At 52.6% G+C, this 23417-nt stretch overlaps 2 protein-coding genes across 7 annotated transcripts; both read left to right on the top strand.

Annotated features, from left to right (window-relative positions):
• Positions 1-3706: 3706 nt before the first annotated feature.
• On the top strand, positions 3707-6270 carry ZBTB12 (zinc finger and BTB domain containing 12). Its single transcript, XM_090282134.1, has 2 exons — positions 3707-4002; positions 4507-6270. Exon 2 carries the CDS (start codon positions 4528-4530, stop codon positions 5905-5907), a length of 1380 nt encoding a protein of 459 aa, XP_090138260.1. The 5' UTR covers positions 3707-4002; positions 4507-4527; the 3' UTR covers positions 5908-6270.
• A 2195-nt stretch (positions 6271-8465) lies between these two features.
• On the top strand, positions 8466-22985 carry EHMT2 (euchromatic histone lysine methyltransferase 2). 6 transcript variants are annotated; one of them, XM_090282128.1, is made up of 27 exons: positions 8472-8766; positions 8863-9081; positions 9179-9426; positions 10212-10296; positions 10389-10429; positions 10565-10720; positions 14448-14573; positions 14690-14804; positions 14962-15063; positions 15280-15428; positions 15518-15661; positions 15746-15981; positions 16061-16243; positions 16364-16446; positions 16748-16854; positions 16958-17080; positions 17166-17267; positions 18008-18112; positions 18225-18379; positions 18465-18632; positions 19082-19226; positions 19566-19643; positions 19992-20107; positions 20231-20317; positions 21710-21788; positions 21926-22101; positions 22490-22985. In XM_090282128.1, the coding sequence occupies exons 1-27, from the start codon at positions 8487-8489 to the stop codon at positions 22668-22670; spliced, it is 3789 nt and encodes a 1262-aa protein (XP_090138254.1). In that variant the 5' UTR covers positions 8472-8486; the 3' UTR covers positions 22671-22985. The 6 variants fall into 6 exon arrangements, with proteins under 6 accessions (XP_090138258.1, XP_090138254.1, XP_090138252.1 ...); XM_090282126.1 differs by having other exon boundaries at positions 21707-21788; XM_090282130.1 differs by lacking the exon at positions 14962-15063.
• Positions 22986-23417: the final 432 nt, after the last annotated feature.

Raw genomic sequence — 23417 nt, 5'->3', positions numbered from 1 at the left:
CAAGGATGAGCAAAGGAACACATGTTCAGTGGTGTGAAGGAGGGCATTGAAGGAGCCTCAGTTAAGAGATGAGGGGTGTTAGGAGTGGGGTAGGGGGACTCAGGACAGTGCACAAGGTTGGAGTTAGCTGTGTTGAAAACAGGGGCTCTTCCAGGTGCACAAAGCAGCATCCAGAGCCAGCTGATGTGATGCATCCTGAGTGTCATCTTAGCTGGCCCAGGAAGGAAGGGAGGAGGAAGAGAGGGAGGGAGAGAGAGAAGGAGGTGGAAGGGAAGGAAGAAAGCCAGACGGAAAGGGAAACTGGGGTGTGGATTAGGTCATTTGCATGGACCCTGGTAGGCCTGGGGAGGACTGCCTGAGCCAGGTACCCAGGTACACAGGCCTGGGAGTCAGTTGTTCATGGCAGCAAGGAGGGCGAGGGAGTAGCAGGGCAGGACTTTCTAGATGTGAGGGAAAGGCATTTGGCGTCAAGTAGAAGACACCTATTCCTGGAACTGACAAGGAGTTAGGAGAACCTGCCATCATGAACCCAGACCTAGTGCTGAGCAGGGTGGGGAGGGTGTGAGGGCTTAGAGGAGCCAGAAGGAGGAAAGAGTATGTCAGGAGACTGAGGCTGTGAGGGGATTCCAAAGAGCTGGGGAGAATGCGTCACAAGGAAGGAGGAGGAACCAGCAAAGAGGAATGGTCAGGGAGTGGAGTCCATTGCCAGAGGTGGATGGGATTTTAGAAAAGGTGGTTTTGCAAATGGTTGAAAGTTGTGTGGGCCCTTTATTTTCATATGGTTTCTCAAGCTGTGAGCCCCTGTCAGTATCACCTGAACAGGCTGAAGTTTTCACCAGGGTTCCTCCAGTGAGGGCAGAGATGAGTGTGAGTCAAAGGAGAAAGAAATTGGAGGTTTTGTTGTAATATAGTAAAGTTTTATTAGCCTATAGGTTAAAAAGTCTGACTTCCCTCCTCCTTCTATATTGGTTACTCAAGGACAATTGTAAAAGTAAACCCAATGCCAAAAATACTTTGAATACTTTGACTGCCTCAGAGAAATGCTTAATTTTTCCTACTGTTTGGGATTTTCTAGGCCACTTCTCACCTCCATCAATAACCAAGTGGTGCTCTGAGCCAGGAGCCAGCTAATCCTTGACCACTTCTCCCAGACATACACACAAAATACACACACCCTTTCAGAATGAGCTCTTTATACATTTGTTGGGCTAGAAAAGGCAATCCTCCATTTCATCGAAGAGAATTCTAAAACCTCTGGGGCCTCCGGGACTTTAAAGCTGGACTAGAACCTAGAAGTTCTATCTCTTAGTCATTCCTTACATCCCTAGTCAGATTTTATTTCTCACGCCCACTAAGAATCCTGGATTTATCTGTGAATTTGACACCATACCAGGGTATTTGGTACTGCCAACCAAGGCTAGGAGGGCCCCTCATCTCACACTGGCAGAAGCTAGAGACCAAGGGCCAAGGAGCTGCATACCCCACTGCATGGGGCATGTGGGAAAATGGCCCTACAACAACTCCTCACCAGCCTGTACAGGGAAAGACATCCTGGTGCACTATTGTTTCCATATAAATCTGTAACTAGGTGGATTGGGCATTTGAAGACTCTCCACTCCACCTGCCACCAAGGACCACACGTCTTAAACTCTAAACTGAGATTAGGCCCCCTGTCACCACTCACACTCCCAGGAAAGAGACGTAGCAAGAAGGGACAGGATACAAAACTTTACAAACTTAAATTCTTACCTTGACAGCTTTTCGTATTTCTGCCCTCACTAGAGTGTGAACTAGTCTTTTGAGAGGTCTGGCAATGAGAAAAGAAGGGAGGAGATACAGAAATAGAATTTTTGGCTAAAGTTCTTTTGAAAATTTCATAGTCTAGTCTCCCAGTTAGGCAAATGGGAAGGGACTTATCAATGATTCAGCATCTACTGTAAACCATGCTTATTTAAACCTCATGTTAGCCCTGTAAGGAATCAAGGTCTCCAATTCAAAGATAAAGATTCAGAGAATTAAGTAACTTGCCCAAGTGTCCTCTTTTAGTAAGCAGAGAATGTGACTTTGAGCCTATGTGTCTGACACAAAAGCCAAAGTTCTTCCTCCAATCCACATGGTCTGACTACAACTATTTCTACAAAGAGGGCTTTTTAGAATAGAGAAAACTGGGTGGAGGAATAAAGCCCAGAGAACTTAAGAGGTAAAGGCAAAGAATCAAGACACCACCTAAACACTGATTCCACCCTGAAAGGGCACCCCTTGAGTTCAGGAATTCCATTTAAGCTCAGGACAAATTTTTTATGAGTGGATGCTGGCTGAGCTGAAGAGGAATGACTTCAACAGCCAGCCATTTATTGCATGACTTTTATTTGCAAAATATAACCCACGACGTACATAAATCCTGCAATCAAGATGTTTACTTGGGGAAACCAAATTGTGACACATTATATAACAAGCAGTTTCATCAAAATTGTTGTGTAAGGAAAACACGATAGCCCTGGCCTAGTAATTCAGTTGGTTAGAGCACTGCCCTGATACACTAAGTTTCCAAATTGGATTCCCGATCAGAGCACATACAAGAATCTACCAATGAATGCATAAATAAGTGGAACAATAAATCAATTTCTCTCTCTCTCTCTCTCTCTCTCTCTCTCTCTCTCTCTCTCTCTCTCTCTCTCTCTCTCCCTCTCCCTCTCTCCCTCTCTCTCGTCCTGGAAGATACAGTAAATCCAATTGGCAGCAAACAGACTTCCTCACCTGGACTTGGATGGGTGGGGAAATGTAGGTATGAGAGGTTGGAGAGGAGGTGCTAATAAATGCTGGTATTGAAGCTGTGAAGACTCAGCTTGCTTTGGCGTGACAGAAAGAGAAAGCAAAGGTGAAGAGCTGAGGGAGGTTTCATTCAGGGCAGTGAAGCTCTGACCTTAATTTCGTGGAGGGATGGTTGAAGTTGGGAAGATTAAAGATAACAGAATCTTAATAACAAATAATCACATAATTAAAAGTAGTACTACTAGGGCTACTTGTATTGTAGGAGTGAAATGGATAGGCAAGGTCATCGACAGTTCAAGTAGAGCGCTGGAAGACATTTGCCTTGGCAAGAAGTTGGGGCAAATTCTGAGAATGGCGAGGAGGGGAGGATGGATGGGATTTTACACAAGATGGAGGAAAACTGAGGGCACTGGATTGGATACCCTGGAGGGCTGGGGTGGTTACTAATTTCAGACGAGTTGACAAAGTCTGGAAGTGTTGCTGGAAGAACTGTGAACAAACTCAAGAGGAGATGCACATGTGGGTAACAGTGACCAACAACAGCTCAGAGAGCCGAAAGGCGGCCTGGAGCCCTGGGAGGGGCTGTGTCTGTAACCTGGGCCTGCTCAGTACAGCTGGGCCCGAACACCACCTGGGAAGCAGGAGGCTGTGCCGCCAGCAGGAGATGAGCCCCTGGAGAGCGAGGCGGGCGGGGATGCTCACATGAGGGCGCGAACTTAGTGGAGCCCAGGACCGCCCGGAGCGGTTAGCGAACCGGGGCTGGCGGGCCTCTGCGCGGCAGTTCGCACGCACGCGCAGACAGGCCGTCGACCCGGAGGCACAGAGGAGGGGGAGCTAGAACGAAGGGTGTGTGGAACGTATTTCCGCTCTGGCGGACAAATAATACCGGCCAAAGGGGAGGCCAGGCCGTCCGGCCCTTTAACCGTGTGGGGGAGCTAGTGAAGAAAGGGGGGTCGGGAAGGGGGCACTCCTGCTCCTTTAATTCCCTCCCCTCTTCCTCCTCCCACAGTTCTTGCCGCGGCCGCCGCGCGCGCGGAGCCTGGAACACACCACACAAGCCGCCCCCACCCTGCCGCCCTGACGCCCACGCGGAGCCAGCCTGGCGCGCGCGCCCAGAGCACCCCCGCGCCTGCGCGCTGCCCAGGCCCTGCCCGAGTGTGGGGGCGCCCACGGCCCCGGGGGGGGTGGGGGAAGTAGGGGGCAAAAACACAGTACGCGGACCAGGGCCAGGTGAGAGGCGCGTGCACTTAGGGTCTTGGAACTGGGGGGGCGTGCCACGGAGCTCTGAGGGAGGGGGGGCGTGCACCCAGCGTGCAGGCAACGGGGAACGGACGTGAAAGGCGTGTGCAAACGTGCAAAGGGGGGGCGGAGGAAGGAGGCAGCGAGTAAAGGGGGCGGGGTGAGAAGATGTGCAACCTGGGCACTCCGGAGCCCAGAGCCCCAGGCCATTACTCCTCCTGCTTCCCTGGGGCACAGGCTCACCCCATCCTAGCGGGTTGTTGGGCTCGGGGTATGGACACCGCAGCCCCGCCCCTGGGAACCACGCCTCCCTCCCCTTAGAGAAACAGCGCCTCCTCTCGCCCCCCCTCCCGGGGATGGGGAAACTGAGGACGAGGCCTGAAGTCTGGGAGCTGTGATATTGGGGGGCCGGGCAAGAACGGGGGAGAGGGGCCTGGAACCTTGGCTTAGAAGATCCAGAGACCTTTGTCTCTGACCGGTTTCCTTCCCAACCAGGGTTGCCCACCCCCTGCCATAATGGCCTCTGGGGTGGAAGTCCTGCGCTTCCAACTGCCTGGCCATGAGGCCGCTACGCTGCGGAACATGAACCAGCTCCGAGCAGAGGAGCGGTTCTGCGACGTGACCATTGTGGCCGACAGCCTCAAGTTCCGTGGTCACAAGGTCATCCTGGCTGCCTGCTCCCCTTTCCTGCGGGACCAGTTCCTGCTGAACCCCAGCTCTGAGCTGCAGGTCTCACTGATGCACAGTGCACGCATAGTGGCGGACCTGCTCCTCTCCTGTTACACGGGTGCCCTAGAATTCGCCGTCAGGGACATCGTGAACTACCTGACCGCGGCCTCCTACCTGCAGATGGAGCACGTGGTGGAGAAATGCCGGAATGCTCTCAGCCAGTTCATCGAACCCAAAATAGGCCTCAAAGAGGATGGGGTCAGTGATACCAGCCTTGTGAGCAGTGTCAGTGCTACCAAATCCCTCCTCCCTCCTGCCAGGACCCCAAAGCCAGCCCCCAAACCCCCACCCCCACCCCCTCTACCCCCTCCGCTCCTGCGGCCTGTGAAACTCGAGTTCCCATTGGATGAGGACCTGGAGCTAAAGGCTGAAGAAGAGGATGAGGACGAGGATGAGGACGTGTCTGATATCTGCATCGTCAAGGTGGAATCTGCCCTGGAGGTGGCACACCGGCTCAAACCTCCCGGAGGTCTGGGAGGAGGTCTGGGCCTCGGAGACGCTGTGAGCAGCCACCTGGGGGAGCTGGCTCAGAGCAACATGCCCCCTAGCTCTGTGGCCCCACCACAGGGTGTAGTAAAAGCTTGTTACAGCCTGTCCGAGGATGCAGAAGGGGAGGGCCTGTTGTTGATTCCTGGAGGCCGGGCCAGCGTGGGGGCCACCTCGGGCCTAGTGGAGGCAGCAGCGGTGGCCATGGCTGCCCGGGGGGCGGGGGGCAGCCTGGGAGCGGGGGGCAGCCGGGGCCCCCTGCCTGGGGGCTTCTCCAGTGGTAACTCCCTAAAGAACATCAAGTGCACCAAGTGCCCAGAGGTGTTCCAGGGTGTGGAGAAGCTGGTCTTCCACATGCGGGCACAGCACTTCATCTTCATGTGCCCACGCTGTGGCAAGCAGTTCAACCACAGCAGCAACCTTAACCGCCATATGAACGTGCACCGCGGCGTTAAGTCGCACTCTTGCGGCATCTGTGGCAAGTGCTTCACACAGAAGTCCACACTGCACGACCACCTCAACCTGCACTCAGGAGCAAGGCCCTATCGCTGCTCCTACTGTGATGTGCGCTTTGCTCACAAGCCTGCCATTAGGCGGCACCTCAAGGAGCAGCACGGCAAGACCACTGCCGAGAATGTGCTGGAGGCCAGTGTGGCCGAGATCAACGTCCTCATCCGCTAGCACTAGCCCAGCAGAGGCTAGGTCCTTGGGCTGGGTGAGAAGGGGGTTCCCTGGCCCAGGAGAATAGGGGGTTGGGGATCAGGTATGGTGGGAAGCCTAAGTAGACACATATCCTGAGGAAGGGGCCCAAGATTCCTTGGAGATCACATCCTGCCTCTTGAAGGAGAAAAGGATGAAGAGGGATGGGATTCTCTCAGAAGGCCAAGGGAATACATAGTCTCAGGGAAAGATCGTCTTCTCTTTGAGATGCATGGATATGTGGAGAGAGGAAAAGGGCCCTACAAAATGAGGCAAAGTGACTGGAAAATGTTTTATTCCTGGCTAAGCCTGCCCAGGGAGAGGTCTGACATTTCTTGAGGTGTAGGGGTGGGTGGGTGGGAATTGGGAGGGAATTTGGCAGGAATTCCTTACATGCTCCTGCTTAGAACAGATCTTTCAGAGAGGGACTGATAGGGGGAAAGATTACTGAATCCCAGAAAAGGAAGGGAGGACAGGTCTTGCATGCTGGGGGAACGGGACTGGGTACAAGGCTCACCAAAGTTCTAGGGAGAACAAGGTGGCAGGTAAGAGAACAAGGGGGTGAGCATCCTGGGTAGCTACTGGGAAGTGGGGTACAACAGCAAGAACAGGGAATAGTGGTGGGGGTGGGGTAGGGCATTTAGATGAAAGGATACAAGAAGGACTTTAGGGGGAGGGAGAGGAGTAGAGTTACAGTTTTTAATTTTTTAGGATTTTTTTCTGGAGTTTGAGTTTTAGTTTTTGTTTTTTGCTTTTGTTTTCCACAAAATAAAAAAAAAACAAAAAAACTTTTTCTTTATATTGTGTCTGGCAACTGTGTGTAAATGACTGTCCCACCCTAGACAGCCTCTTAATTTGTTCATTACCCAGTGGTCACGACTCATGCAGGTCCCATGCCTGAAGGAGGCTTGACCGGAAGAGTAGTGTGACAAGTGGGCTCCTCTGGCCAGGGACGCTCCCAGTTCTGAAGCCTTAACACCTGGCAGATACCTCAGGCCTAAGTGTTCTGTGATAACTTGTGACCTGCTCCTCTATTTGAGTTTGGTATCAGGGCCAGGGATAGGCTATAGGTGTGATTACTGTGCCCACTGATACAGTAAGTATGATCCTGTGTTTGGGCATTTTTGGTCTGTGGGAAGGGTTTGTGTCCTTAGGAAAGCTAAAAACCACTAGGTTTGGATTAGAGTACGGGAAAGACTACAGTTCCCAGAAAGCCCTATTGGAATAGTCTTAACCAAAGACGACTACAGTTCCCAGAAGGCCTTGAATTGGCCTCAGGAGCCTTATATTCCAGCCACCTGCCCGTGTCAAATATTGCTTGTGAAATCATACAGATGTTTTCCCAACTTTGACCAGAACGTAATACCTAAAGGGAGCATACCCTAAATAGTTCCATCAAGGTTGTTCGACTTGGCTTAATACTCATACTTCCACTGTCTCCTGAGTTGTAACCCACGGAGTGCCTGACCATGACTGTGAAGTATTTGGCAAAAAATGTTACGAGAGTGGGACCAGACAGTAATGACTGTGTGGCCACTAGGGGCTTAACTGGATCTCTAGTGCATGTGGTGGGGTAACATGTCTGACATAAACAGGAGAGCCCCCAGGTTTTCAAGTGGACATTAAGTAGCATGCTAAAACCAGCTAAGAGTAAAGACGTTCTCTGCTAGTCCCCATTGCCCCTTCTTGCTCTTTAGAAAAGTGAGGCCAAAATTGAGGCCGAACCTCATACCCGGAGACCCAGAAACTAGAAAGCCCCAGAAGCGGGAGAAGCACACCTAAACCGCTCCCGGGAGGGTCAGACACTCCGCTTCTTACCTAAAACCTGGTGCAGGGAGTGGAGAGGCCACACCTGGACCCAGGAGTGCCTCGCCTTCGGTTCCCCGCCGAAATGAAACTAGGAATGGCTGCAATTCTCCCCAGCAGCGTCCACCTTAGGGCAACCACTACCACCTCCAAGCCCGCTTTAGGAGGAAAATGGCCAGAAAGCGCGCAGTGGCTCCTTTAAAGTTTCTCCTCGCCCTCCCTCCCCGCCCACGTGACCCGGGGCGGCCGCGCGCCGGCTCTGCCCCCAGCGCAAGCGGCGATGGCGGCGGCGGCGGGAGCTGCAGCAGCGGCGGCCGCCGAGGTGCGGAAGGGGAGGGGGAGAGGCGGGTGCATGCCCGCGCGCGCGCCCGGGGGAAGCGCGCGCCCGTGCAATGCTCCGGGGGTGCAACGGGGCCGGGGGGCCCGGGCGGGACTTGCAGCAATCCGGAGGGCTAGCACCGGGGGCGGATGAGGGGACCAGGGGGTGGGAGGTGGGGGGAGTGGGCACGGAGGCGCGCGTGCAGCCGCTGGCTGTCCCCGAGTGGGCGGCGGGCGTCGGGGCCCCAGGAACACGCGCGAGGGGAACGAGGGGCCGTCCACCGGGCTGGGGGTCAGCGGGCGCTGGAGGGGTTGGTACCCGGGGTCCCCGCGGCCTGGGGGACAAAGGGGGAACGGCGCGTGCAGCCGGGAGGAGGGGGCGGGGCCGGTGCGCGGAGGCCCCGCCCCCTCCCCCTCCTCTCTTCTCGGCCCCTGAGATGCGGGGTCTACCCAGAGGCAGGGGGCTGATGCGGGCCCGGGGGAGGGGTCGTGCGGCTCTTCCGGGCAGCCGAGGCCGCGGAAGGGGGGGCGCCCATAGAGGAAGAGGTAGGCCCCGGAGCCTACTCTCACTTCCCAGGGCCCAGGCGTCCTGGGCCCCCCAACTTCCTGCCGGGCTGACCAGCCCTCCTATCCCTTGTGTCGCCTCCCAGGGAGAGGCCCCCGCTGAGATGGGGGCTCTGGTGCTGGACAAGGATCTAAGAGGAGCCACCGAGAGAGGTGAGTGAAACAGAAACGGGCCCAGCTAGACCTTCACCTCCTCAAACACAGGACTCCCTGAGCCCATAGTACTGAACTTTTTCTCCTCTCTTACAGTTCATGGCTCTTTTGGGGATACCCCTCTTAGTGAGGAGACCCTGCCCAAGGCCAGCCCCAATTCCCTGGAGCCTGCTGGCCCCTCATCCCCGGCAACTGTCACCGTCACTGTTGGCGATGAGGGGGCCGACACCCCTGTAGGAGCCACACCACTCATTGGGGATGAACCTGAGAATCCTGAGGGAGATGGGGACCTTCAAGGGGGGCGCATCCTGCTGGGTGAGAGGCTGTGGAGGCTGGCGGTTGAGGTGGGGCATCCTCTGATTGTTCCTTCCCTCTAATCTTGCCTCTGCCTGCCTGCCTGTCTGTTTTCCAGGCCATGCCACAAAGTCATTCCCCTCTTCCCCCAGCAAAGGGGGTGCCTGTCCCAGCCGTGCAAAGATGTCCATGACAGGGGCCGGAAAATCACCCCCATCAGTCCAGAGTTTGGCTATGAGGCTGCTGAGTATGCCAGGGGCCCAGGGGGCAGCAGCATCAGGGCCTGAAACCCCTACAGCCAGCCCTGAGGGGCAGCCCAAGATCCACAGAGCCAGGAAAACCATGTCCAAACCAGGAAATGGACAGGTGAGAATCGGGAAGGGTTGTGGGAGTGGGAGTCAGGTAATCAACCCTCAACCTCTTGTGGATTTTTTTATAATATAGCCTCAGGTCTTTTCTAATCCATTCACAGCTTTACAATTTACCAGGGAGCTATTTTGTGGTCACAATCTGGACTAGGGATTAATGTGTGAACAAACAGGTTGCTGTCTTCCTGGAGTTTACATTCTTGGGGAGAGGGAAGGAGAAGAGACCAATGTTAACGATTTATTTATGTAGTTAATGTTTTAGTTACTCTTAAAATAATGATTATGTAAAGAAATTTCAAACTACTCTTCCTTTTTACTTCAAAACAAGACCTCAGGAAACTTTTTTCTTCCATAGAAGCTGCCCCTGCTCCATTTTAAAGGTTGTGCTCCTGGGAGGGAGACAAGGACAAGGGACATGACAGAGGCCCCAGAATCTCACAACTTTTATGACAGTGTTTTTAGGGCTCTTGGTAGCATTATGTTTTGCGTGTGGTTTGAGTAGCTTTGGTCAAGGCCTTAACTTTTGTTTTCTCATCTGTAAAATGGGAAGAAAGGGCCTGCTGCACACTTGAAGAAATAAGTGAAGGGTAGGTGTGGGATGTGCTTGACACACTTTGACTGGAGAGACAGCACTTCTTGTTACAGCTACATCTGGTTACTGCAGCTTCGGATGGCATTTTTGAAGGTGTGGCTCATCACCCCACCACCATCTGGAGCTCCTGGCTAGTTAAGCCAAACCATAGCCGATTCCTGACCCTAAATGTGCTCCCTCTCCATTCCCAGCCCCCAGTCCCTGAGAAGAGGCCCCCCGAAGTGCAGCATTTTCGAATGAGTGATGACGTGCACTCACTTGGGAAGGTGACCTCAGGTCAGTCCCACCCCCCCACCCACCTTCAGTTTGATATGGCCTGTCCTGAGAGTTTAGAGTACAAACCTGGCTCCTTTCTTCTCTCCTTGCAGATGTGGCCAAAAGGAGGAAGCTAAACTCAGGAGGTGGCCTGGTAAGCAGGGAGAATAAGGGGAAGAGTTGTGGGGGCTGCTGCAGGGAAGCCCCAAACTAGGGCTGCATCCCACCTTCAAGGGAAATTGGTTGGTGGGGAATGCCAGCAGCTTCGATTGTTGTCATGTTTTTCTAGTCGGAGGAGTTGGGTTCTGCCCGGGATTCGGGGGAAATGACCCTGGAGAAGGTGAACCCTGGGTCCCTAGAGGAGTGGGAGACCGTGGTGGAGGATGACTTCAGCCTCTACTACGACTCCTACTCTGTGGATGAGCATGTGGACTCTGACAGCAAGGTGAGATGGCCTGCTTCCCCATGCCCAGGGCTCGCTCTCCAGACTTTTCTGCCTCCTCCTTTCACCCTTTCGTTTTTATTTTCTAAACACCCACTATTTCATTGCCCCATACTCTCTATAACCTGCGGCACCATTCCATCCCCTACCCCTCTCCACAGTGACCTCCATCCATTTTATGGTTTATTTGTTGTTTGTTTGCTGATTTATTCCTTTGCTTTTGGTTTGGTTTTATCACACATATGTTTGCCTATGTACTATAATGCTTAGTCTTGCATGTTTTGCTTTTTATTGAATGTGATATTTATCATGGAAACTTAAATACAGATGATCCTTGAACAGTACAGGTTTGACCTGTGCAAGTCCTCTTATACACAGATTTTTCTAAAAATAAATACTGTAATTTTTTTTTAATGGTGTATTTTCTTTAGCTTTCTTTAAGAATACAGTATAAAGTATAGCATGTAAAACATGTGTTAATCGCTGTTTACATTATTGGTAAGGCTTCCGGTCAACAGTAGGCTGCTAATTGATTTAAGGGGGGAGTCAAATTTAATACATGAGTATTTGACTGCGTGGGGGTTTGGCACCCCTTACCCCCATGTTATTTAAGAGCCAACTGTATACACAAAAGAATAGAGGAGAGAACCCCATATAGTCATCACCTAGCTCTGGTAATACACCGCTGATATTTTTTCTTTTTTAAATTTATATATTTATTTTTTACATTTAATATTATTTTGTATTAGTTTCAGATATATAGCATAGTGGTTAGATAATCATTTACTTTACAAAGTGTTCCCCTTGATATTTCCAGTACCCACCTGGCACCACACATACTCATTACAATATTGACTATATTTCCTATGCCATACTTTATACCACCATGACTATTTTGTAATTACCAGTCTGTACTTCTCAATCCCCTCACCTTTTTCACCCATCATACTATTCTCTGTATCTATGAGTCTGTTTATGTTTTATTTATTTGTCTATATTATTCTTTGGATTCTACATATAAGTGAAATCATATGGTATTTTTCTTTCTCTGACTGATTCCACTTAACATAATACCCTTTAGGTTCATCTCTGCTGTCTCAACACCGCTAATATTTAAACTAATTTTATTTTTTAATTACAGTGGACATACAACATTATATTAGTTTTGGGTGTATAACATAGTGATTAAACATTTACATACCTTACGAAGTAATCACCTCAATAAGTCTGGTATCCATCTGACACCATACACAGTGATTACAACAATATTGACTATATTCCTTGTGCTGTACTTTATATCCCCGTGACTTTTTATAACTGGCAATTTGTACTTCTCAATCTCTTCCCTTTTTCACCCAGCCCCCAACCCCTCTCCCGTCTGGCAACCTTCAGAATGTTCTCTGTAACTTTCAGTTTGCTTCTGCTTTATTTTGTTTTTTAGATTCCATATATGAATGAAGTCATATGGTATTTGTCTTTATCTGTCTGACTCATTTCACTCAACATAATACCCTCTAGGTGCGTTCATGTTGTCACAAATGGAAAATTTTGTTCTTTCTTTACAATCAAGTAATATTCCATTATATATGTATCTCATCTTCTTTAACCATTCATCTATTAATGAGCACTTATGTTGCTTCCGTATCTTGGCTATTATAAATAATGCTGCAGTGATCATAGGGGTGCATGTGTGTCTTTTAAATTAGCATTTTGGATTTCTTTGGATAAATACCCAGAAGTAGAATTGGTAGATCAAATGGTAGTTCTATTTTTAATTTTCTTGAGGAACCTCCATACTGTTTTCCATAGTGGCTACACCAGTCTGCACTCCTACCAGTAGTGCACAAGGTTTCCTTTTCTTCCCATCCTTGCCAGCACTTGTTGATTTATTGATGATAGCCATTCTGACAGGTGTTAGGTGATATCTCACTGTGGTTTTAATTTGCTCAACATGACTAAACATTAGTGATGTTGATCTTTCTGTATGTCTTTTGGCCCTCTGTATGTCCTCTTTGGAGAAGTGTTTATTCGGTCCTTTGTCCATTTTTTAATTGGATTATTTATATTTTTGTTTGTTTCTTTTGCTGTTTAGTTGTATGAGTTTCTCATGTATTTTGGATATTAACCCCTTATCATTGGCAAATACCTTTTTCTGTTTTGTTGATGGTTTCCTCTGCTGTGCAAAAACTTTAGTTCGATATAATCCCATTTATCTATTTTTTCTTTTGTTGCACTTGACTGAGAAGACATATTGAAAAACATACTGCCAAGAGCCATGTTAGAGAGTTTACCGTATGTTTTCTTCTAAGAAATTTTTGGTTTTAGGTCTTAATTTTAAGTCTTTGATCCATTTTGAGTTTATTCTTATATATGGTATAAGAAGGTAGTCCAGTTTTCCTAACAGCATTTATTGAAGAGACTCTCCTACCCCATTGTGTGTTCTTCTAACTTTGTAATAAACAGCTGGTGTTGACACTCATCTACTTCCTCCCACAACACATACCTACTGGATTATGTTAAAGCAAATCCCAGACATATCATTTTATCTAGAAATATTCCCATATGTATCTCTAAACATAAGACCTCTTTCTGCCCTGGCTGGAGTGGCTCAGTGGATTGGGCATCTTCCTGCAAACCAAAAGGTCAATGGTTCAATTCCCAGTCAGGGCACGTGCCTGAGTTGCGGCTAGGTCCCCAGTTGGGGGCGTGTGAGAGGCAACCGATTGTTGTTTCTCTCCCTCTCTCCCTTCCTTCCCCTCTCTAAAAATAAATAAATAAAATCTTTTTTTAAAAAAACCTCTTTCTGTTTCTTAACATTACTACATGACTTTTCACACCTAAAAAATTTACCGCTGATTTCTTAATATCATCGCTTCACTACCATTTAGTCTTCACATCTCAGTTGTTCCATAAATGAATTTTTGTTTGTCAAAATTCAAATGAGGTTCACACATCAATTTGATTGACAGTTGTCTCGGTCTTTCTTGATAATGTAGGTTCCCTGTCTTCTAAGAAAATATTATCTTATGATTTATTTGTTGAAGAAACCAGGTCATTTGTCTGACAGAATTCCTCACATTTAGGAGTTAGCTAATTGGGTGGGGATTGACACACTTCTCTGACAGATATTTCTTGTACTTATAAACTGTTGTATCTAAAAGCTTGGTCAGCTTTAGGAGTGCACCCCACCCCTGCTGGCACAAGTGCTTCCTGTTGCATCATATCAGGAGGCATAGGATATGTGGTCTTTTATTAGTTATGTTGAGATTAATGAGTGGAGATTTAGGTGATGTCACTGTAAAGTTCCTCATTAGCTCTTCATCTGGTGTTTTTAGCATCCATTGGAAGTCTTATTTATGAACTTCATAGAAAGAGCAAGTGTATGTTACATAAACATACTATGCATTCCCTTTCTGGAACTTACTGTTTGGGTTTTGTTTTTGGTTTTTTGCTTAAGCCAAGATTCATGTGTTGTTACGTCTAGTCATGGTGCCTTCTTTTAGTTGCTATATAATATTCTGCATCTCTTTATCCAGCTCTTCCCCTCCTTTCCTGCAAGCACTCGCCTCCATTAGAGAGCCATCCTGGTAGTTGTCGTTTTCTTATCCTGTCTCATTGTTTGAGTCCTGGGAGTTGGATATGACCTGCTCTGCCTCTCTCCCAAGTGCCCAGGAGCGATCTATGGCCCAAGGGTCACTGTTTCCTTAGCCCCACTTTGCCTCTGTCCCAGTCTGAGGTTGAAGCACTAGCTGAACAACTGAGTGAGGAGGAGGAAGAAGAGGAGGAGGAAGAGGAAGAGGAGGAAGAAGAAGAGGAAGAAGAGGAAGATGAGGAATCGGGCAATCAGTCTGACAGGGTGAGAGCTGCAGGCTAACACACCCAGAAGAGTGGGGGCTGTGGGGCCAGAGGTCTGAATCCTTAGGAGTGGGGCTGGGGCCGGGGCCAGGCTCTTTAACACTCCTTCTTCCCCAGAGTGGTTCCAGTGGCCGGCGAAAAGCCAAAAAGAAATGGCGGAAGGACAGCCCATGGGTGAAGCCATCCCGGAAACGGCGAAAGCGGGATCCTCCCCGGGCCAAAGAGCCACGAGGTGAGGTTCCTCTGCTTTGGGGTCCCCTCCACCAGCTCCCCTCACAGCCCCCAGAGAGTATGCACAAACACATGCTCATGCATGCCCATACCCGCATGTACGCACACGTCCAGGTACCTGTGAGCTCGCACTCTCACTCTCTCTGTCTCTGTGTCAGGAGTGAATGGTGTGGGCTCCTCAGGCCCCAGTGAGTACATGGAGGTCCCTCTGGGGTCCCTGGAGCTGCCCAGCGAGGGGACCCTCTCCCCCAACCACGCTGGTAATTGCCAATTGCTGGGATAGGGAGCCACTAGGGAGCACCCTCAGGACTGGAGGGAAAGGGGAGGAGGGGGACCCCACTGCAGCTGGGGTGTCCATAGCCAGGCTTTGGGGGTTCTGAAGCATGGAGGGAAAGGCAGGGTGGAAGTTAGCAGTCTCGCCAGGGGCCCCAATGGGTAAGGGGCAGGGCTTCCCTCAGCTCCCTTTTTCCTCTAAGGGGTGTCCAATGATACATCTTCACTGGAGACAGAACGCGGGTTTGAGGAGTTGCCCCTGTGCAGCTGCCGCATGGAGGCACCCAAGATTGACCGCATCAGCGAGAGAGCGGGGCACAAGTGCATGGCCACAGAGAGTGTGGATGGAGAGGTGGGCCTGTGGGCGGGGAGGAGTGGTGCAGGGCACATGGCCCCGGCCCCCGGCTCACCTCTCTTCTCACCCATCCTCTCTGCCCACAGCTGTCGGGCTGCAACGCCGCAATCCTCAAGCGGGAGACAATGAGGCCATCAAGCCGTGTGGCCCTGATGGTGCTCTGTGAGACCCACCGCGCCCGTATGGTCAAACACCACTGCTGTCCAGGCTGTGGCTACTTCTGTACGGCGGTGAGTGACCTTGGGGCAGACAGGCAGTGTGCCCCACCAGAGAAGGGATTCCCGTAGCCTCACCGTGTTGTTCCCCTGCCCCAGGGCACCTTCCTGGAGTGCCACCCCGACTTCCGTGTGGCCCATCGCTTCCACAAGGCCTGTGTATCCCAGCTGAATGGGATGGTCTTCTGTCCTCACTGTGGGGAGGATGCGGCCGAGGCCCAGGAGGTCACCATCCCCTGGGGGGATGGAATGACACCACCAACTGGCACTGCAGCCCCTGCCCCCCCTCCCCTGGCCCAGGATGCTCCTGGGAGAGCAGACACTTCCCAGCCCAGGTACTGGCCTCTCCCTTCCCCACTGTCTGTTCCCTGCTCGTCCCCATCACCCCTGAGACATTAGTCCCTTCTCCCATAGCGCCCGGATGCGAGGGCAGGGGGAGCCCCGACGTCCACCCTGCGACCCTGTGGCTGACACCATTGATAGCTCGGGGCCCTCCCTGACCCTGCCCAGTGGGGGCTGCCTCTCAGCTGTGGGGCTGCCACCTGGACCAGGCCGGGAAGCCCTGGAGAAGGCCCTGGTCATCCAGGAGTCAGAGAGGTGAGTGGGGGTTTTCCTTTCCAGCACGGAGACTGGGGTGGTCTGGAAGGGCAGATCTGTGGTGGTTAAAGCTGCTGCTGCAGTCTGAGGAAGCCACCCCACTCTACCTCACCATGGCAGGCGGAAGAAACTCCGCTTCCACCCTCGGCAGTTGTACCTGTCAGTGAAGCAGGGGGAGCTGCAGAAGGTCATCCTGATGCTGTGTGAGTATCCATCTGCTCATTCATTCAGCAAAGCTTGACTGAGCCCAGTAATATACCAGGCACTGGGCTGAGGCCAGGAATGCAGTGAAGGACTTCATCCTCAACTAGAGGTTACCTGCCTTGCCCAGTGCACAGCAACACTGAGGGGAAGGACCGCTTTGAATTCAGGCAGAGCTGGTGCCCCTGGCTCCTTACTCCTGACACATGCCCTGAGAAGCCTTCCTGGAGAAGGTGCCACCCACCCCCTAGCTTGCTTACCACTTGTCCCTCCCTCTCCCGGTGTGGCGGGCTCTCCCCGCAGTGGACAACCTGGACCCCAACTTCCAGAGCGACCAGCAGAGCAAGCGCACACCCCTGCATGCGGCCGCCCAGAAGGGCTCCGTGGAGATCTGCCATGTGCTGCTGCAGGTCAGCACGGGCCGGCCCTCTGCCTCATTGACCAGGCCCTTCGACACCCCCACCCCCTGCCCTGCCCCACCCTGGTGCCAGCCCACATGCCCCCTCCTCACAGGCTGGAGCCAACATCAATGCAGTGGACAAGCAGCAGCGGACACCGCTGATGGAGGCTGTGGTGAACAACCACCTGGAGGTGGCCCGCTACATGGTGCAGCGTGGCAGCTGTGTCTATAATAAGGTGTGCTGGGTGGGCCGCAGGGCCTAGGGACGGATCTGGCTTAGAGGTGCCAACCAGAGGACTCATCTGCCCGTGTCTCCCTCAGGAGGAAGACGGCTCCACCTGCCTCCACCACGCAGCCAAAATTGGGAACTTGGAGATGGTCAGCCTGCTGCTCAGCACAGGACAAGTGGACGTCAATGCCCAGGTCAGAGGTGCTCCTCTCCCACTCCACCTTTAACCAGCCCCTCAGTCCTTGGCTCAGCCTCGGGCCGCGGCACCTTCCACTGCGACTGACCTCTGACGCCTCCTTGCATCCCATGCTGCTCCAGCTATCCCCTTCTCTCTCCCTCCTCATTTGAGTATCTCTTCGCTGTTTTCTCTTTCTTGCTACTTCTCTTTATCAGTTTCCAGAGTAATAAGTTACTGTTTTAATCTCTGAAGTGTCCAGTGAGATTATTTGTGAACTCTTTGTTTTTCATGCGATAGATGTGTTTTACTCTATTGTATTTCTTCTCAATCCATCCTTTGTTAGGAGAGCCCCCGGAAGTTCTTCTGTGGCCTTTGACATGACCCAGTGTCATTTGAGAGCATCTGGCCCTTCAGCACATTTACACACTACCATCTCTGTATTTAGAGGTGGTTGTTGCATTTGGATCACTGCATCTAGGACTTTTGAGTTGGCAGACCTGGGAAATAATGTATTTTTTAGAAGAGAAAAAGGACTCTGCAGCCTTGATCTTAAACACTATAGTTTCAGTTTATAGATGGAGAAACATGCCAAGACATTGAGTGACTTGCTCAGGGTGCCACAGCACTGGGTGGTGGAGCTGGGGCTCTAGCTTAGTCTGGCTCCAGAATGCATGCTCTTGACCATGTGCTGCTTTAGTGAGCAGGGCTGGCTGCTGAGCCTGCCCCCCACCCACCTCCCTCCCTTCCCACCCATAGGACAGTGGGGGATGGACACCTATCATCTGGGCCGCAGAGCATAAGCACATCGATGTGATCCGCATGCTGCTGACACGGGGTGCCGATGTCACCCTCACAGACAACGTGAGAGTTTTGATGGGGTGGGGGAGGTGGGGCTGGCCTAGGACCTGAATGTGGTAGAGGCTGCGTTCAAGGGCTCATTGCCCAGGCCACCCCTTCCCCCTCACCTCCACAGGAGGAAAACATCTGTCTGCACTGGGCCTCCTTCACTGGCAGCGCCGCCATTGCCGAGGTCCTCCTGAATGCCCGCTGCGATCTCCATGCTGTTAACTACCACGGGGACACACCCCTACACATTGCAGCCCGAGAGAGCTACCACGACTGCGTGCTGTGAGCCCCTGTCCACCCCACACCCCAAAGCCCCTCGGTCACCCCTCACAGCCCCAGACCTCTAAGGCTTCCTCTCCCTTCCCAGGTTGTTCCTATCACGCGGAGCAAACCCTGAGCTGCGCAACAAGGAGGGAGATACTGCATGGGACCTGACTCCTGAACGCTCCGATGTGTGGTTTGCTCTCCAGCTCAACCGCAAGCTCCGGCTTGGCGTGGGAAATCGGGCCATCCGCACTGAAAAGATTATCTGCCGGTGAGCACTGGGCCCTCAGTCCCAGAACTGCCTTACGCCCCTCCCCAGTCCCCACTGAACTCTGAAATGTCCTCAAGCCCTCCCCAGGCTCCACTGGACCCTACAATATTCCCAGACCCTGCCCAGCCCCCACCAAATTCCATGAACCCCCTTCACTACCCCCTACTAGGACTGCCATATATAGCAAATAAAAATAGAGGATATCTAGTTAAATTAGAATCTCAGTCTCATGCAGCATTTGGGATGTACCTATGCTAAAAATTATTTCTTGTTTATCTGAAATCTAATTTTAACTTGGTGCCCTGCATTTTATCTGGCAACCTCCACATGCCTCAAACAACACCCAAAACCCCACTCTTCCCCCACCAGCCCACTCCCCATGGCCAAGGAACCTCCACAGTCCTCTCCTTGCACCTAGGGGAGCCCTCAGCCCCATTTCCCTTTGCCAGGGACGTGGCTCGGGGCTATGAGAATGTACCCATTCCCTGTGTCAACGGTGTGGATGGGGAGCCATGCCCTGAGGATTACAAGTACATTTCAGAGAATTGTGAGACATCTACCATGAACATTGATCGCAACATCACCCACCTGCAGGTGAGGGGCCTGGGACCTCCCAAAGGGACAGCAGTGGGGCAAGTCATGGGCCAACAGGAGCACCTGCAAAAGTGGGGCTAGGAGGGAGCTCTGGGGGCTTGGTCCACCTGGAGAAGGGTCTTTTTTACTAGGACACATGATGGTGTCATACAGGTTCATGGTAGCCCTAGGGACAAACCTTCAGCAGCATCTCGATTCCCCTCACCGTGGGACCTTCACCATTCACGATCCTAAAACATGGACCCTAGCGAAAGGGCAGCAGTTGTGGGGCAGGGACCACTGGGAGCTGAGGGGCCAGGGCCAATTCTTGGGGTCAAGCTCACCCTGCCTCCCGCCCAGCACTGCACATGTGTGGACGACTGCTCCAGCTCCAACTGCCTATGCGGACAGCTCAGCATTCGCTGCTGGTATGACAAGGTACATGCCCCTGCCCTGTCCTCAGATGCTTGTTCACTCCTTCAGAGGAGCTGCCCCTCACCTCTCCTGGGGGGGATGTGGCGGAGAGGTCAGGGTCAGACCTGAAATTCCTGGGACACTACCAGGACAGAGATGGGCCTGGCCCAGACACATGCAAATCAAGGTGGGTGGTTGTGGGCACATGTCCTTTGACCTTAGAATGTATGTGGTATCCCCTGTCCCAGCCTCCCTGTCTCCCTGTCTCTGGATTGAGGTCAAGGGAGGATTCTTCTGTGGGGTCTTGGGGATCCTGGGCAGCTGAGGTGGGACTACACAGAAACCACTGTCCTCCTGCCCTCCCTACCCCAGGATGGGCGGCTGCTCCAGGAATTTAACAAGATCGAGCCCCCACTGATCTTCGAGTGTAACCAGGCCTGCTCCTGCTGGAGAAACTGCAAGAACCGAGTGGTACAGAGTGGCATCAAGTGAGACCCTGCCCCTGCAGCAACCCCCCCCACACACACACAGACCCACACATGCATGCACACAGATACACATGCACATACTGTCTCCCATCCACCCAACATCACCCTCTCTCCCACCTGCAGGGTGCGACTGCAGCTCTACCGAACAGCCAAGATGGGCTGGGGGGTCCGCGCCCTGCAGACCATCCCCCAGGGGACCTTCATCTGCGAGTGAGTAGGGCAGGGGTGAAGGGATGGGCCCACAGCCACTGCTATCTCTTCTGCCCTCTCTGCCTTTCTCCCTGATGGGTCCCGCTCTTCTCACTACCCCATCTCCAACCAGCCTCTTCTGCCCCCTATCCACACAGCCAAGCACCCTACCTGCCCCACTCAGCCCAGACCACAGAGCCATCCATCACCACTGCCCACACTGCCATCCCCACTTCCCAGTCTTACATAGCTTCTCCCTGCCCTTCCGTGCTGGGGAAAGTACCAGTTTGGGAGACAAATCTGGGTTTGCGCTCCACTCTGCTGCTGGTATCCTTGGCCAAGTTACTTAACCTTTCTGAGCCTTATATTCTGTTTACCTTTAAGGCCCCCTTTCTTCTCCATTTGTTCTTTCTCTGCCCAGCATCTGTATCTGTTCCCTGTCCTCTGGCTCCTAGCCCATGGCCTTTAGACTTATCTAGGTCTCCTTTAACTTAAAAAAAAAAAAAAAAAAAGCTTTAGCCCCATTTGCTTATTTAGGGACCATCCATTTTCTCTTAGTCATGTCATCTCTTCTCAAACAAGCAGCCTCATCTTCCTGGGCCCCAGTTTCCCCACCATCCACTCACTGCTCATCCTGCCAAAATCTGCCTTTGCTCCTACCCCTCCACTGCTACTGCCTTCTGACAGTCTCTCCCACCCCACGCCTGCTTCACGTGCCTCAGCGCTTGTTCCCCTGGCATCTGCCCCCACTTAGCTCTGGCTCCTATGACCCTGTCCTCACCTACAACGCATCCACCTTTCCACTTTACCTGCTCCTCTTCCTCTGCTCTCCAAGTGTGGGCGTCCTCACCCCTGGCTCCTCCCCGGAGTTCTTCGCGGCTCCCGTGGCTCCGTCCCTTCCTGCTGGCATGACCACTCCTGTCCTTCAGCCTGCCATTGCCACTACCTGCTAAGTGACTCCTAGTCCACGAGCCTCCCGGTGTCTAAACCTGAACAGAGTTTCCCACCCAGGCCTGCAGGCTTATCCCCGAACCCGAGAGGTCTGGCATCAGTCCCTTCACCTCCCTCACCGTGTTGCCAGCTTGTCACCGTCCACCACACTTGCTGGTCCTGCCTGTGGCAGCTACCCAGTGAGGCCCTCACATGCCAGGGTCCCCATGTTCTTCCTCCTGTTCCCACCTCCAAAGGGGGCCACCCACCTCCTCCCTCTGAAATGAAGTCCATTGTCTTCAGGGCCCACTAGGCCTCAGTCACCCAGGCAGGTCCCAGCAGTTTTGATCTGTGACATTCACGGACACTGACTGGGGCATGACACAGTGGAAGAGGAGCCTGTGGGGTTGTGAGGAGGCACAGCCTGGAGCCAGCCCCCATAACCCCAGCTCACCTTCAGCACCATCACTTCCTGCCCAGCAGGTATGTCGGGGAGCTGATCTCTGATGCTGAGGCCGATGTGAGAGAGGATGATTCTTACCTCTTCGACTTAGACAACAAGGTGGGCGGGAGGCCCCTCTGTCTCCTACTCCCAGTCAGCAGTGGAAACCTGGGGAGGGAGGACTGGGTGGTCAGTGGATGGGGACGTTGGCCTGGCACTAAGGGTGGTAGATGTGAAGTATGCCGCCCTCCCCTCAGGATGGAGAGGTGTACTGCATCGATGCCCGTTACTATGGCAACATCAGCCGGTTCATCAACCACTTGTGCGACCCCAACATCATCCCCGTCCGGGTCTTCATGCTGCATCAAGACCTGCGATTTCCACGCATTGCCTTCTTCAGTTCCCGAGACATCCGGACCGGGGAGGAGCTGGGGTGAGGTGGCTGGGCTTGGCCTGGGGTGTGGGAGACAACACGCCTGGGACGAGCAGCTGAAGAGAGCTCCTGATTTGCAGGCTTGGGATTAGAGCAGAGCTCAGTCGTCAATGTACAGAAGTGTCCCTGGAGTGCATGTTAAATAGGCCTGAGCCTCACAGAGGACTTTAATTCAATAGATTTAGGATGGGGCCCAAGACTGCATTCAGACAAGTTCCCAGGCAGTGCTGCTGCTGCAGGTCCATAGAAGTACAAAGATTTAGAACCTGTCGGGGGAAAGAGGGGTGTGGGTGCCAGAGTCCCTCCTAAGGAGCAGGATCCACAGGTTTTGGGGTGGGCCTGGGCAGTCGGGTCTGGGTCCCACAAGCCTCTTGTGCTTCTTTGACAGGTTTGACTATGGCGACCGCTTCTGGGACATCAAAAGCAAATATTTCACCTGCCAGTGTGGCAGCGAGAAGTGTAAGCACTCAGCTGAGGCTATTGCCCTAGAACAGAGTCGCCTGGCCCGCCTGGACCCCCACCCAGAGCTGCTGCCCGAGCTCAGCTCTCTACCCTCTGTCAATCCCTGAGTGGATTACACTCTCCCTCCCAACCCTTGGGTGGCCACCAGTTCAGCAGCTGCCTCTCACTTGCTGCTCATGCCCGCACCCACACCCAGAGGCACTGCCATCTCTCCCGCTAGCCCTTCACACATTCCTGGCCAGAGACCCCAGCCAGGCCCCGGGGGTCTGACAGCCCCTTTTCCAAGGCTGATTGCTCCCTGGGAGGGTGACTTGGGCAGGCTGCCCCTCTGTTCCCCATCCTCAGCTGAAGTTTGATGAACTGAAATGGTCCTCTGCCAACTGATTTCCTTTGTTCTCAATAAATGTTGGATTTGGTAACAAGCTGGATAATAGTATGTTGTGGGGGTGGCAGGGAGGATGCACACACAGCCAGAGGGGTTGTGGGCCCGAGGGGCACAGCGAGATGGGAAGCAGGCTAGACTGGTATAGACAGCAGCCCAGGAGAGGGGAAGGCAGTGGGGACCACTAAGGGCAGGGTGTAATCAAGGCCTAGAAGGCAAATCTCCACAATCTTGGCTGGGGCATATGGACATGTGTGGGGTAGTTTGCAGAATTAGGAAGTATTCTTGGAGCATTACATGTCCTTTGGGCCATGGTCCGTAGGTCTCAGCTAGCAGCCCTGAGCCCCTGTCCCTGGCTGGGCCTTCCCGCCCTCAGCCCTCCCTCCCACACGCTGAGGAGGAACTAGAGTGTGTCGGGGACCTGAGGTGGAGGTGGGGCTCTGACGTGGGAGGGCGGGGTGGCTGCAGGTGA

Source organism: Furipterus horrens, unplaced genomic scaffold (assembly GCF_987537825.1).
Source record: "Furipterus horrens unplaced genomic scaffold, mFurHor1.1.pri manual_scaffold_6, whole genome shotgun sequence".
In the NCBI taxonomy this organism is placed as follows: Eukaryota; Metazoa; Chordata; class Mammalia; order Chiroptera; family Furipteridae; genus Furipterus; species Furipterus horrens.
Note: the sequence above shows the minus strand (reverse complement) of the source record. Positions and strands in the feature narration are given on the sequence as shown.